This window comes from Scardinius erythrophthalmus (genome assembly GCF_964197995.2).
Source record: "Scardinius erythrophthalmus genome assembly, chromosome: 7".
NCBI classification, from domain to species: Eukaryota; Metazoa; Chordata; class Actinopteri; order Cypriniformes; family Leuciscidae; genus Scardinius; species Scardinius erythrophthalmus.
The window spans coordinates 12,961,079-12,976,206 of NC_138227.1; the positions used below are offsets into that span (position 1 = coordinate 12,961,079).

The 15,128-nt window shown below is 42.0% G+C and overlaps 1 protein-coding gene across 1 annotated transcript; it reads left to right on the plus strand.

The window, feature by feature from the left end:
• Nucleotides 1-531: 531 nt before the first annotated feature.
• On the plus strand, nt 532-9,466 carry LOC308693201 (calcium-activated chloride channel regulator 4-like; the record flags this gene model as incomplete). Its single annotated transcript, XM_081369996.1, has 14 exons — nt 532-684; nt 923-1,060; nt 1,158-1,299; nt 1,525-1,630; nt 1,716-1,884; nt 2,565-2,795; nt 2,903-3,127; nt 3,217-3,397; nt 3,513-3,619; nt 3,719-3,934; nt 4,688-4,952; nt 5,052-5,216; nt 8,702-8,926; nt 9,063-9,466. 14 exons carry the CDS (start codon nt 532-534, stop codon nt 9,464-9,466), a joined length of 2,727 nt encoding a protein of 908 aa, XP_081226122.1.
• Nucleotides 9,467-15,128: the final 5,662 nt, after the last annotated feature.

A 15,128-nucleotide genomic window follows, 5' to 3' on the forward strand; every position in this document is an offset into this window, starting at 1 on the left:
GTGACCCAGCAGCTGATTGTGACATACATTTATTAGAGGATTTGTGGGATTTGTGGTTTTTGATGTCACTTTGAATTACAGAAATTAAGTGGCAAATTGATAGATTCATGTGCTGCTATTTATTTATTTATTTTTTAAATCAGCTTTACAATCACAGGAATGAATTACATTTTAAATTATATTCAAATAGAAAACAGCTATTTAAAATTATAATAATATTTCACAATATTACGCTTTTTTTTGTCTTCTTTTGTTGTCTGTGTGAAAGTAGCACTGTAGGTGCTTTCCTGTTCAATAACAGTTATCGATAGCTGATAGTGGATAACATGCTGCCCCGTGGCACTGTAATAAATGTGTTTTTTATTGATATAACCCAGTCCCTTTATATTGTTATCATTCAGTCCATTCCAGTAAATGACATTCCATCTGTGATCAGGCCCTACATGTGATCATAACCTTCAAGTTAATCTTTGATTTGATATTGTTCAAAACGGGCTTTCAGGAGTTGCTGTTCATCTAAACTCTACAGCTATGGACTCAAGAACGGTGTTTGTCCTATTATGGACGTTGCTGTCGTCCACCTCCACTGGAATCAAACTAGATGTAGATGGTGGTTATGTTGACATTTCTATTGCGATCAGTTCAAAAATACCACAGGATAACACGCTCATTGATAAAATCAAGGTGAATGTGCTTATTTTTGTCTATTTAACAAACTTTATGTGCATTCATTGTTTTAGAGGATTTTGTGAAAGATGTTATAAAAGATTCTGTTTACATTTTTTTAATCTTAGAAATATACAGTATATAATCACAAATTGTTGACAGTATTTGTGAATGCACAGATGAAATAATTACTTTTGAATAAATACACTGAGCAGAGTTTTTTTCTCATTTTATTTGTTCACTTTCCTTCTGACAGGACATGATCACTGAGGGGTCACTTCATCTTCATCAAGCATTGGATAAAAAGGTCTATTTTAAAGATGCTACAATACTGGTTCCATCTCACTGGAATAGTAAGGAATTTAAAAAAGCAAGAACAGAGTCCTTTGACAAGGTACAGAGAATTATGGCATTATATCTTGCAAAATATTAATTTCCATTCATTTCATTCACATATGATATTGCTGACCCGATCTCTATGTCAAACACAGGCCAAAATAAAAATCGATAACGCTGATTCAACTGAGCCAAATACTCATCAGTATGGTGAATGTGGACAAGAGGGAGAGTACATTCTTTTCACTCCAAACTTCCTGCTAAACGACACTGTCGTTCAGGTTTACGGATCAAGAGGTGAACATTGTCTATCCTCCTTCTACATTTATATGTTTATAGTCAAATAAGACAGTCATATTTGTTACGTTTGGCATGTTTGAGTTTAATTTGAGTTGGACTTTAAGTTGGTTTTGCAACTTTTTTCTGTTGTTTCTGTTGTTTTTGTCATTGCCTCAACTAACCATGACAATATTAATATGGTAGTCTGTTTGTTTTACTAGCAGTTTGTTTGTTTGTTTGCAGGAAGGGTCTTTGTGCATGAATGGGCTCATCTGAGATGGGGCGTGTTTGATGAATACAGTGAAACAAAGCCATTCTACCACTCTAATGGCCGTATTGAAGCTACAAGGTCATAAATTGTTAATTAAAAGAAGGAATATTTTTTAAATGTCTTTGGAAATTACAATCACTATTGATTTCTTGCTTATTTTTAGGTGTAGCAAAAGCATTGAAGGACAGTATTATGAACGTACTGCTGATGGATCTCTTCAAGCGTGTCGCATTGATCCACAAACTTCCCTACCTACCAAGAATTGCACGTTTTTTCCAAACAAAAATCAAAACACAGACAGCTCCATAATGTACCTACCAAGTCTGGATTCTGTAAGTACAGATTTTGCATGTTTCCACACATTCCAGAAAATTATTTTAATAACTAATTAAACTTACAGCATACAGTACATGAGTTCTGTCCTGTTTTCTTCTGTTTGCCAAGTCATTTGGACGTTACATCCCACAATTATTATCTACATCTACATTCCAGTTGGCAACATCTGCTTGATAAGTTACATTTGCAAAATATTAAGTTTGAATTACAAGAAGCTAATACACTTTTTTAGTTTGATAGACATTACAATGAGATATAAAGTTGAAATTCAGTGGCCTGAGGACACAGATAATTGCAGAGCCCGGAAAGAGACCTTTGCAAAAAATAATAATATACATACTTTCTGAGCTGAAATGGGCTGATGGGGCAATACAGCTGTGTGCCTTGTCCTATTTGTCAAGTCCAAGGGTCTATAAAAAAAGGCTGATACAGTAAAAAGTGCTCAAGATGTGTCTTTCATTAGGGCAGTGCGTCATATTTCAAGGCACTTTAACGAATTTAACAGAGAAACCGTGGAAATTGAAACGTGAGCACACACACGTAAAAAAAATCCTGTGTGCATGCGGAAGTTTCTTATGAGCACGCAAAAGTCTGTATATGTTTATTTTTTCAAAGGTCCGTAGAAAATCTAAATAATTTTTGTGTGTGTGTGTGTGTGACAAATTTTGTTTTTTAGGTGATCACATTTTGTCAAGCAAACGATCACAATTATGAAGCCGACAACCTGCAAAATAACAAATGTGGCTACAAACCGGTGTGGACCGTAATATTTGAGGATTCTGTGGATAAAGACGCTCTTCGTTCTCTAGAACCAATGCAGTTTTCTCCACCAGCACCAACTTTCAAAGTTGTGCAACGATTGCAACGGGTTGTTTGTCTCATCCTTGATGTCTCAACAAGCATGAACACAGTATGCACACATTAAAAAACCTTAACTTCATTTGAAATGAGTGCCTGCATAATTTTATCCTTTACACACTGAATACCATACCAATGAAATTAGTTCCATTATAGGACTCCAGAATCCTTCGACTACAGCAGGCTGCCACACATTTACTGCGGAACATCATTGAGGATCAAGCCAGTGTTGGAATTGTGAGCTTTAGTACTGATGCTTCAACTCTGAGCTCCTTGACTACTATTGACAACGACTCCACACGAGAGAATCTCATCAAACTGTTGCCAAAAACAGCAAATGGATGGACATACGTGTGTAAAGGCCTCGATCTAGGCTTACAGGTGCCATATTAATTGTTAATTTTATTGTTTGCAATTTGTGAAGTGTATAGTTTATTCAAGGCAAATGCTCTCTTTTTTCTAACCATCAGGTACTTGCAAAAGACAATGGGGATGTATTAGGAGATGAAATCATATTTCTAACAGATGGTATAGCGACGGACAACATTAATGATTGTAGTTCGAGGGCAATTAACAGTGGCGCCATTATACACACACTAGCTTTTGGTCTTGATGCAGATAAAGCACTGGAGGAAATGGCGAATAAAACTGGTAAGTAAAAAAATAAATAATAAGTATCTATTATAACTAAAGTATTAATAAGTAAATTTTATTACATTAATGCCAGTTTAATATGTAATGCAAAATTGTTGCATGATTAAAATAGATGGGAAATTTATCTATTCCAATGATGACATCACCTCCAACCAGTTAATGGATGCGTTTGGTTCGCTTACATTATCAACTGGAGATAACACAAAAGAACCAGTTCAGGTTTGGCAAGTAATTGCTCATTGCCCATGATACAAATATTACTTTGAGAGTATCATTGATATTGAGTATTTTAATATTTATTTTTGTATCATTCTTTAGCTAGAAAGTGTTGGAGAAAAAACATCAGAATGGTTCAATGGGACAGTAACAGTGGATCAGACTGTTGGCAACAAAACCAGCTTTGTAATAATCTATGAAAAAAGTGTTCCTATCATTTCCATACAGTCACCAAGTGGCTCAATCTACAATCAGACACATATGAATCCTGATGTATCTCTGAATACAGTCACCTTAAAAGTTCCAGGAACTGCTGAGGTATGACAACTTTTATGAACCAGTTATTCATTTTATAGCTCAGACCATAAACATATAGGCGAAACATGAACTATTATAATACAATAAAAGACATCTGGGCCAAGAGTTTTAGATACACATTATCAAAATATGTTCAACAACAACTTCATACTAAGACAGAGTTTATTAAATATGGTCAACAACAACTTTGGATTTTGGTCACAATTTGGCCGTCTGAGACAAATTTTGCAAATCCTAAAAGATTCCTCTGATCCTAGGTAAAATCTGAAATCTTTGATTGTTAGATTAACATGTTCATCGACAGCCAAAATTTTACCTCCGACATAATTCTGGCAGTGTCAGAAGATTTGACAGTCCTGCAGTGTGACTTCTGCTACGATGACGTCAAATTGTCTTCGTTTTTCAAGCCATTATTTCAATCCTGCGTGTAATGCAGCCCACTGTCACCTAATGTGTCATTGATTAATGATGTAAAACTCCGGACGAGTTTTCCTGTGTGCGTCTGTTTTTAACACATTTTGACTGTCTTAGTCTGACATTAATGAAAACGGAGATCTTACAGTGTGACGTGGCTTACAGCGGGGATCATGTTCATACAGTCTGACAAGCAACAATCGGAAAGGACTATTATAAATTGTGTGCACCTTGCTTAAGACAGAGTTTATCAAATATGTTCAACAACTTCAAACTAAGACTGATGATTCAGCTAATACACTTACATTTTTCTGCTTTTACTATCCATGTATTTGCCAGACTGGGGACTGGAAGTACAGCATCCAAAGTCCAACACTTCAGTCTCTGACTATAACAGTAACAAGTCAAGCGGCGCGTGCTGATGTTCCACCTATCATAGTCAAAACCCGCATGAACCAGCAGTTCAGTGACGGCACTAAACCCATGATAGTGTTTGCTGAGGTCAGTCAGAATTACCGGCCTGTAATAAAGGCTGAAGTGTGGGCTATGCTGGAGTCCCAATCTGGGTCCGCACAAACACTACAACTCCTGGACAATGGAGCAGGTAAATTACCCATCATTTTTGTTTCAATTGTGTACTCAACTTAAAATATAAATAAGGTACATTTCCAAATGATATAACTCAGAGATCCATCTTTTTCAGGAGCTGATGCTTTTCAAAATGATGGCATCTATTCCAGATATTTCACAAAGTTAGAAAATGGGAGAAGCAGCTTGAAAGTGAGAGTGAAGAATCAAGATGGACAAGCCAGATTTACTTTCCAGAAAAGGGGTGGTGCCCCATATGTACCTGGATATGTGGTAAACGGTAAACCCTTGATCATTTTGAAAATACATTTAAACTTGGATCACATCTGAAAAGAAAACTTCATTCAGACCAACAGCACAATCGCGAGTGTGATATTGTTATACAGCAGTTCTATACAAATTTTTTTATTTTATTTTTGCCAGCAACAATAGTTCGAAATGAAGCTAAAGCAGAATTGTTTGTAAAGTCGCTTCTGAATAAATCGTTTTTTGAACAAGTGAATTCTAATCGACCGAAAGTGCCCTGTGAAGTGGATTTCACAGGTTCATCCACCATCTTAAGTGAGACTCCGTTCCAGAGGGACGCTCCATGATCGGTTAGAAGGGCACTGCAAATGGCATATACGGATTATAAGGGTTACATCGATACAATACTTTACAGGAAGTGGAAAACAAAAATGTGCGCACCAGTTATGGCGCATCTCTCTAACACTTTAAAGTTTGTATAAAATAAAAAATAAAGGCCTGGTTTCACAGACAGGGTTTAGATAAAGCCAGGATTAGGCTTTAGTTCAATTAGGACATTTAAGTAGGGGACCGTTCGGTATTTATGGAAGGGGCCACCGGAGGAAAATAGGGGAGGGTCATGTCTTTTTATTCTTTGTTGAGGGGAGGGTCATCCAACTTTTTTTAGTCTCGGGGGAGGGTCACCCAACTTTTTATATTCATGAAAACAGCAACATTTCAAAGTGGCTTGTTTGGTGCTATTTTTTTTCCATTTAGCTCCATGTTGATCTCACGTTATCAGCCCCCCTTCGATATCAGATGGGTCTGACCCAACAAAAATCCAGTTTGGCGCTGTTTGACAGTGCGCACGCACTTCAGTTCGCGCTTAGAAAACGTACATCATGTCAGAACAGAACGCCAATGTTTACCCGGCAAAGCTTTAAAGCACAAGCAAATAATGAACTTTTGTGATTGCGAATAAGTGCACAGTGTCCTGTGAGTGTAAATCTACCGCTGCATTAACATGTGTGACGTGAATGTACGTCGAGTTTTACAGTATTGGGACTGAGGAGCCAGAACCGCACTGATAGAATGTGCGCTGTATAGCGCGATACTACCATATTTTAGTTTCCATTCTTATTTTGTTTCCACGATGTGTAAGATGTAGGGCTACCACATCTTTATATGTGATATATTTATGTGTTTACATCCTGTTTTCGGTTGAAGTCCAAAGTAGTCGATTGCCGAGTTCACGCGCATAGGTTTAGTTACCTATGATCACGCGCGTGAACTCGGCAATCGATTACTTTGGACTTCAACCGAAAACAGGATGTAAACACAGGTATTTGCGCTGGCATCATTTTTAACATCATAACATCATAACATCATAACATCATAACATCATTTTTATACATATCTTTCACATCTACTGCAGTCAGATTCACTCGTGTTCACTCAGAAGGAATCACTCACATTTTCTGTGCACTTGTAATGTGAAGAGGCTAAAAGCAGGTTTAGTACTTGCCCCATTGAAGTCAACAGGGTGCAAATTTTTTAAATAGAATAACTCGGTGTAGGCAACACCGATTTTTGTCATTGTTCTCTGTATTGACAGCACTCCAAATGTACAAAAAAAATGAGCTCAATGTTAAAATTGACCGGAGTTCTCCTTTAATAAATATCGGCCTCCACAGAACATAAAATATTATATTATTTTTATTTAATTTTTCGTGTTCGCATTTATGTAAAAAAAATAAAAAATATTTACAAAACAAAAAACAATGTTACGGGCGTGACAGTTCTCCATTACGGACATGACTGCTCTGAAAGCGAAATTTCACAGAGACCTCAAACAGAAAGCACAAAGCCTTTCTTTAAAGTGAATTTCGTTTTTTTTATTAATTGTATCTTAATTTTAATCAATGTTTCATCTGGATTTAATAAATAAGAAGTAAATATAGTAGAAAATAGATAATCATGACACGGAGGCGCGGGCGAGTGAACTGGACTCATGTCTCATAAATGAACCGAAACTCAGCGTAAGGTATGCTACTTGCCTCACAGACCTGAGAAATAGAAAGCTTGAAATGTCTACTTTTAAACAGAACAATTCAAAACGAAGGAAAACAGACTGCTTTCTGCTTATGAAATGTGCATTTCTCTCTGGCGCGTTCTGAGAAGATTGCGACGCATCGTCAACTTCTTCTTTGCAGTAGACACAGAAAACACTTGTTTATTAAAAAACAATTAAAATGTCTCCTTGCTATATTTGACATATTAGTAATCATTACTTTTGCCGGTTCTTTGTGACAGCTTTTAGATGCTTTATTGGCAGCGCCACCCACATGTTGAACGAGTCACACCGCACCGAAAACATGATTTTTTTCAAATCTAAAATCAAAAATCGTGATACGAACCGAATGGTAGGTTTGGTCTATCGTTACAGCCCTAGTAAGATGAGAAAGCAAGAGTTTAACGTTATGGTTTAAAAAAAAAAAAACCAATGGCTATCTGAACATCTTTGCCAAGCGCAAACCAGCACAGAAGTAGGCTAATCAATAAATTATCGGGGAGGGTCATGCCTTTTTTCACAATCATTTTGGAGGGTCATAGAAAAATTTATTGCTGGCGAAGGGAGGGTCATGTCTTTTTTGACAACAGATCTCAAAACTCCTCCAGTGGCCCTAAAAATAAAAAACGAACAGTCCCTAGCTTTTATAAATGTGCCTTAGAAATAATGGCAAATAATGTGCCGAAGTAATGGCACTGACGTATTTTAAGATATGTCAGTACAAGTTGTTTTCTGTTAAAACAGCTCAAATAAGCATTTAGCTTAAGCTTTGTCTGTGAAACCTGGGAGAAAAGAAGTAGGAAGGATCTTATTGTGTTTAATTAATACAATGTGTGTTTTGTAAACAGCTGTTCTCTGGTAAAAAGTGTGCAAGACACAAAAATCACAATGCAACTTCCCAATTACTATCAAATAAGATAAGACATATCCATAAAACCAAATTACATTATTGTATTAAACAATCGCAACAGATATTTTTTCACATTCAAATATGACAGTTTATATTCATTAAAATAATAATACATTTTTACATAATATGGATGTATTATATACACATGTAGGCTATATTACACAAACGTATGGTAATTTATATTATAATTATTTACAGAAGTATTACTTGGCCATCATACCTGAAACTGTTTGATGACGTTGCATTTAGTCAAGTGAAGTGATCTTCAACAGGTATCCTGTGCTCAGTGAATAGAGATGAAGTGAACACCCTGATGTGTAGGGACCCTGATTATTGGATTGTAGCTTGACTCAAAGTTTAGTTCCTGAGTGAATGATTGTTTGGAACAAATCATTTGAGATGATTAAATTACTCACTTGTAAATGTACTTGTATCTATGTAACCTGCAGAAAGAGTCAATGAATCCATGCACAAAATATAAATGTCAATAGTTAGCTAGAAAGCTGCTTGAAGAAAAACTTCAGAATCAAGCAGATTCAGGTGGTTCCTCTAATTTCAGGTGTGGTGGAGCTGAACCCTCCAAAGCCTCCAGTTTCTGAGGAACCACTTGAGGTCGGAAGCTTTACCAGAACAGCCACTGGAGAGAGTTTTACAGTGGATTTAATGGGCTCAGCTCCACCAAATTTCCCTCCTAACAAAATCACAGATCTGAGTGCTGAGATCCAGGAGGACTCTGTGCTTCTCAGATGGACGGCTCCTGGTGAGGATCTCGACCAAGGGACAGGTAAAGCACACAATTACTATACCAGAATTTAAATACAAGGTTTTTAATTTCTTCACTGACAAACTGTAGTTTCAAATTTAGATCATGAAATAATGTAAATTTTATTGTCTTCATGGCATGTTTCTTTTCCTTTAAGCGAAATCCTATGAGATCAGGTGGAGCTATGACCTTCAAATGCTTCGAGAAAGCTTCAGCAATGGTCATGCAGTCAACACAACTGCCGTCTCACCGCACGAGGCTGGATCAGTTGAACAGCATTCATTCAATTTCAGTTTCACAATCCAAAATGGCACCACATTGTTCTTCGCAGTTCAGTCTGAAGACAAAGAAAAAGCGAAATCTGAAACCTCCAACATTGCTCAAGCTTCAAAGATCCTCCCTGATCCAAAACCCCAACCTGATCCAAAACCCCAAGGAATATCAAACCCAGGCATGAATTTGACAGCTCTTGTCATTTCTTTGTGTGTGGTAACTATGGTCATATGTTTTGTTGTTGCTGTAACCACATGGGCAGTGAGACGCAGAAAACGCCTTGGTTAAAGCATTATCTGGAATTAACAATCTGATGCACACAATCAAATCAATCCTTATGTGTAAATTGAACATAACCATGCATCCAACTACTTAAAGGTCCCATGACATGCTATTTTTTGTAGGCTTTAATATAGGCCTTAGTGGTCCCTAGTACTGTATCTGAAATCTCTTTTCAAAAATTCAGTCTCAGTGCAGAATTATAGCCACTACAAGCCAGTCCCAGAATGAGCTTCCTTCAGACAGGCCGTTTCGGTGTCTGTATCTTTAAATGTTAATGAGGAGGAGAAAGGCGGCAAGGTGGAGGGTGGGTGTGGCCTTGACCATCTTGCGCAACGGTACCGGTCCGTGCATGTTAACGTTGGATATAGCAATGGCACGAAGACACGCAGTCGTTCAAGCATTTCAGTTTGACCCAGAATCTGATCCGGATGGAGAAGCAACAACTCAGCGGTTCCAGCAGGACATTTCCGAATGGTTAGTTTAAAATATTATGTCTGGATACGGTACTTTATTCGGATGGTTTACAGTTATTATCATGTAGCTAACGCTAACCTACTGTTGCCTTTTCATGAGAGATCTGTAACATCTGTAATTTATCTTATTACAATTACATCATCAAGCTCTGCGATCTTGCAATGCGGATATCGCGCGCGCCGTATAACCAACAGGAAAACGGTTATCCAAATAACAAAGAAGTGTACAACACTCGCGTTACAGTGTGTGTATTCACACACATAAACTGCATAGCTGCATAGCTAATGTGACAGCCACATTCTACGTGTAACAGTCTAGGCAAACATAAACAGTAAAGCAACACACTTATATATCATTAGTTGACTAACTTACTTGTCCGAGGTGTGTAGCTGAGCCAAAGAGAGTGATCCAGACTTTAGTTTCAGACGTTCAGCAAGCCCAGCTCTGTATTGACCCTTCGGTGTTCATTTGTACATCCAATTATTGAGCAATTGTTATGCTTCGCTCGCTCAAAAGCCATGATATCTCTCGTGGACAAACTAAAATCGCGCGCGCGCGTTCCTACTTCCTATCGCATTTTCTCATGGGCGGAAAATATTCTCTGGGCGGGCAAAGCAGAGACAGGGGAGGTAACATTCCTCCTTATAACGTCACAAGGAGGAGATTCAAGATCAGCGCGATTGAGCGTCCATTTTCTCAAAGGCAGAGAAAGATAGCAAAAGCTCGATTTACACCGATTGAAATTTTTAGAAACTTGGGGACCATATACAGGCTAGGGGAACTCATATTAATGTTAAAAAACCTCAGAAAGTGAAAATTTCATGTCATGGGACCTTTAAGAATATTTCTTACAATAATCATCTCTATCAAACAGACTTTCTAACTTTCTGAAAAATGTTTCATACATGTATTGCTATCTCATTTAGAATTCTCATTTACAGTTGATTCTCAATCGATTTATCTTCCTCTGAAATGTGAGCACCTTTAAATACAAATGAACAAAAACATTTCTGTACAATAAAAGGCATGTATTAAACTTTCATCATGATGATTTACAACACATTTTTAGTTGATTCATTCTTTGAATTTTAAATGGCGATTTTTAAATGCTATTTTTCAAAGTGAACTTGTTTTTGGGCTCTACTAGACTAGGTTGTCATGCTTAAATTCTCAAAAAACACTTTATTTTTCCACATTATTTGACATTTTTGCAGCACCTCTCTTCCCAGACTGTCAGTAAGACTCAGTTTAGTTCCTGTTTATATGAAGCCCCTCCTTTTGAAAACAGACTCTGTGCGTGATCCAATATGGTGGCTCCCGGCTGCTAGACTGCAACACTGTAAACAGCTCCAAGATCAAGTTTTCAGACATCATTTTCTCTCTCTTTTTGATCACTTTTTTCTCCATTTCACATTTTCTCCCATTACAAAACTGGACTATAACAATATATAACCTGGATCATTCTTTAAAGGTAGACTATCATCCACCAACACATGCAGACTTTTCAACTTAATGTATTATTCTTCTTCGATTCAAACAAACTTCATTGGTTCCTGTGGAAGTTCAAACATGCTGGATAACACACGAGAATGAACCTCACTGGTTCTTGCACATCAAGCAAACATGCTTGAGCTTCTGTTTACCATGACTGATGTCTGTGTGGATTAAAGGAGACATATCATGCTTTTAAATCGTTCCTTTTTACATATAAATCATACATTTGTAGTCTATATAAAGCGGAACTGCAATGCTTGGGTCTGAATTCCTCATTATTATAGCTCCTCAGGCCCCTTTTCTACCCCTTTTCTGATGTGAGTCTGAGTGCAACTCGTTTTGGTACGGTCTCTTTAAATACAATTGAGACACTTCATACCCCGCCCCCTCTCCAGTTTGCAGAGGTGACACTCGGTTCAACTCCACCCCGTTCGGCCATTTTTGTAGTTTGATAGCAGAGATACGATTATCTAGCGGCACAGAAACTTTTTATTCACACGTTATTAACAAAATGTCAACAACGGAAGACTTGTCCAGCCAGCCTTACATGTTCGAGCCAGAGTCAGAGCCGGAGCGAGATGAAAATGAAGACGACAAACCTGCAGAACAACGTCGACTCATATGGATGTATCGCAATGGTGTGTTACTGTATTTACACATGAAACTTTGGTTTTCCGACCTTTTACCACCGTGTCGATTTATTTTGATTAATATGTGCGAGGGAGAGAGAGCAAGACAGCGTCTAGTTTAGAGACGGTGTCTTGTTTACACTTTCGCCTGGCTCCGAAGAGAGAGAGATTGCGTGCGCGCGACCGGGTCTCTCTCTCTCTGCTCGTTCTTTCAGTTAAACATGCGCCCTGTCCACAGTCTATGGCCCTGTCACAAGCGCGGCAGTTCATCTACATTAGACGGTGTAATGAAGCGTGTGGGTTACTACATCCAACAACCGAACATTTTAACTTACCCTCTCGTAACTTCTGCATCTTTTAGCTTGGACTACAAAATTGCAGCGAGAAATAAAAATGGCGGATTGCTCGAAGTGTTGGGCTGGAAGTCAATGTCCTTATTTGGCAGTTCCGCTGCAAATACTGTGACGTAATAGTTCACGAAACGTCATAGATAACAGAAAAAACTGAACAGGTTGAAAAATAAGGCCAAAACAGAATATAAAGATATCAACGAAGCACCTGAAGAGAATAATTTCAACTTTTCTGTACTTCTAAACACTCCAAATATACAACAAAATGCATTTGAGGGCTAAAAAAGTGGATTTAGCATGATATGTCCCCTTTAATGTTTATATGTGAATTAAAACCTAATGACATCTCAGACTGTCTGGCGGCAGATATGTAAAGATAATGTCACGGGACACTGAACGAGAGACGAGGATTCAAGTGCAGAGAAGATTTAATAAACAAACATAGACAAAATACAAAAACTCAGAACTCAGATACCAACAGCACAGGAACATCAAATACAGGTAACACGGACAACGAGCCAGCACAAGACTACAAACACAAGGAGGCTAAATAGGGGAACAAACAAAGGAGGGTAACGAACACAACAGGTGGGACAAATTAACCAAATAATCAGATAACAAGATGGGAGGGGCTAGACAATAAACAAGAACACATGGCAAACAACAAAAACACCCATGTGCAGCACAAGACAGGACAGGCATGTGACATTACCCCCTCCCTACGGAGCGGCTACCAGACGCTCCACAAGACCCGAACGGAACGGGAGGGACAGACCAGGGCGGGACGGGAGGGACAGACCAGGGCGGGACGGGAGGGACAGACCAGGGCGGGACGGGAGGGACAGACCAGGGCGGGACGGGCGGGACGGGAGGGACAGACCAGGGCGGGACGGGAGGGACAGACCAGGGCGGGACACAAAGTTCGAGAGTCCAGGGCGGTGCAGACCGTCCATCTGGCGGCCAGGGCGGAGACTCTCTCTTGGGCGGCCAGGGCGGAGACTCTCTCTTGGGCGGCCAGGGCGGAGACTCTCTCTTGGGCGGCCAGGGCGGAGACGACCCCTCGGGCGGCCAGGGCGGAGACGACCCCTCGGGCGGCCAGGGCGGAGACGACCCCTCGGGCGGCCAGGGCGGAGACGACCCCTCGGGCGGCCAGGGCGGAGACGACCCCTCGGGCGGCCAGGGCGGAGACGACCCCTCGGGCGGCCAGGGCGGAGACGACCCCTCGGGCGGCCAGGGCGGAGACGACCCCTCGGGCGGCCAGGGCGAAGACGACCCCTCGGGCGGCCAGGGCGGAGACGACCCCTCGGGCGGCCAGGGCGGAGACGACCCCTCGGGCGGCCAGGGCGGAGACGACCCCTCGGGCGGCCAGGGCGGAGACGGCCCCTCGGGCGGCCAGGGCGGAGACGGCCCCTCGGGCGGCCAGGGCGGAGACGGCCCCTCGGGCGGCCAGGGCGGAGACGACCCCTCGGGCGGCCAGGGCGGAGACGACCCCTCGGGCGGCTCAGGAACAGACCCCACCGGCTCGGGCACTGGAACAGACACCACCGGCTCGGGCACTGGAACAGACACCACCGGCTCGGGCACTGGAACAGACACCACCGGCTCGGGCACTGGAACAGACACCACCGGCTCGGGCACTGGAACAGACACCACCGGCTCGGGCACTGGAACAGACACCACCGGCTCGGGCACTGGAACTGGCACCACTGGCTCGGGCACTGGAACTGGCACCACCGGCTCAGGAACAGACCCCACCGGCTCGGGCACGGGAACTGGCACCACCGGCTCGGGCACTGGAACTGGCACCACCGGCTCGGGCACTGGAACTGGCACCACAGGCTCGGGCACTGGAACTGGCACCACCGGCTCAGGTTCAGGAACAGACACAGACACAGGCTCAGGAACAGACACAGGCTCAGGAACAGACACAGGCTCAGGAACAGACACTGGCTCCGGCTCAGGAACAGACACTGGCTCCGGCTCAGGAACAGACACTGGCTCCGGCTCAGGAACAGACACTGGCTCCGGCTCAGGAACAGACACTGGCTCCGGCTCAGGAACAGACACTGGCTCCGGCTCAGGAACAGACACTGGCTCCGGCTCAGGAACAGACACTGGCTCCGGCTCAGGAACAGACACTGGCTCCGGCTCAGGAACAGACACTGGCTCCGGCTCAGGAACAGACACTGGCTCCGGCTCAGGAACAGACACTGGCTCCGGCTCAGGAACAGACACTGGCTCCGGCTCAGGAACAGACACTGGCTCCGGCTCAGGAACAGACACTGGCTCCGGCTCAGGAACAGACACTGGCTCCGGCTCAGGAACAGACACTGGCTCCGGCTCAGGAACAGACACTGGCTCCGGCTCAGGAACAGACACTGGCTCCGGCTCAGGAACTGACACCACCGGCTCAGGAACAGACACTACCGGCTCAGGCTCAGGAACAGACACCACCGGCTCAGGAACAGACGCCACCGGCTCAGGCTCAGAAACAGACGCCACCGGCTCAGGCTCAGGAACAGACACAGGCTCGACGGCGGCCCTCTTGTCAGGGGACACAGGCTCGGCAGGCGTGACGTGAACAGGCTCGGCGGCGGCCTTCTTGTCCGAAGACACAGGCTCGGCAGGCGTGACGTGAACAGGCTCGTCGGCGGCCATCTTGTCCGAAGACACAGGCTCGGCAGGCGTGACGTGAACAGGCTCGGCGGCGGCCATCTTGTC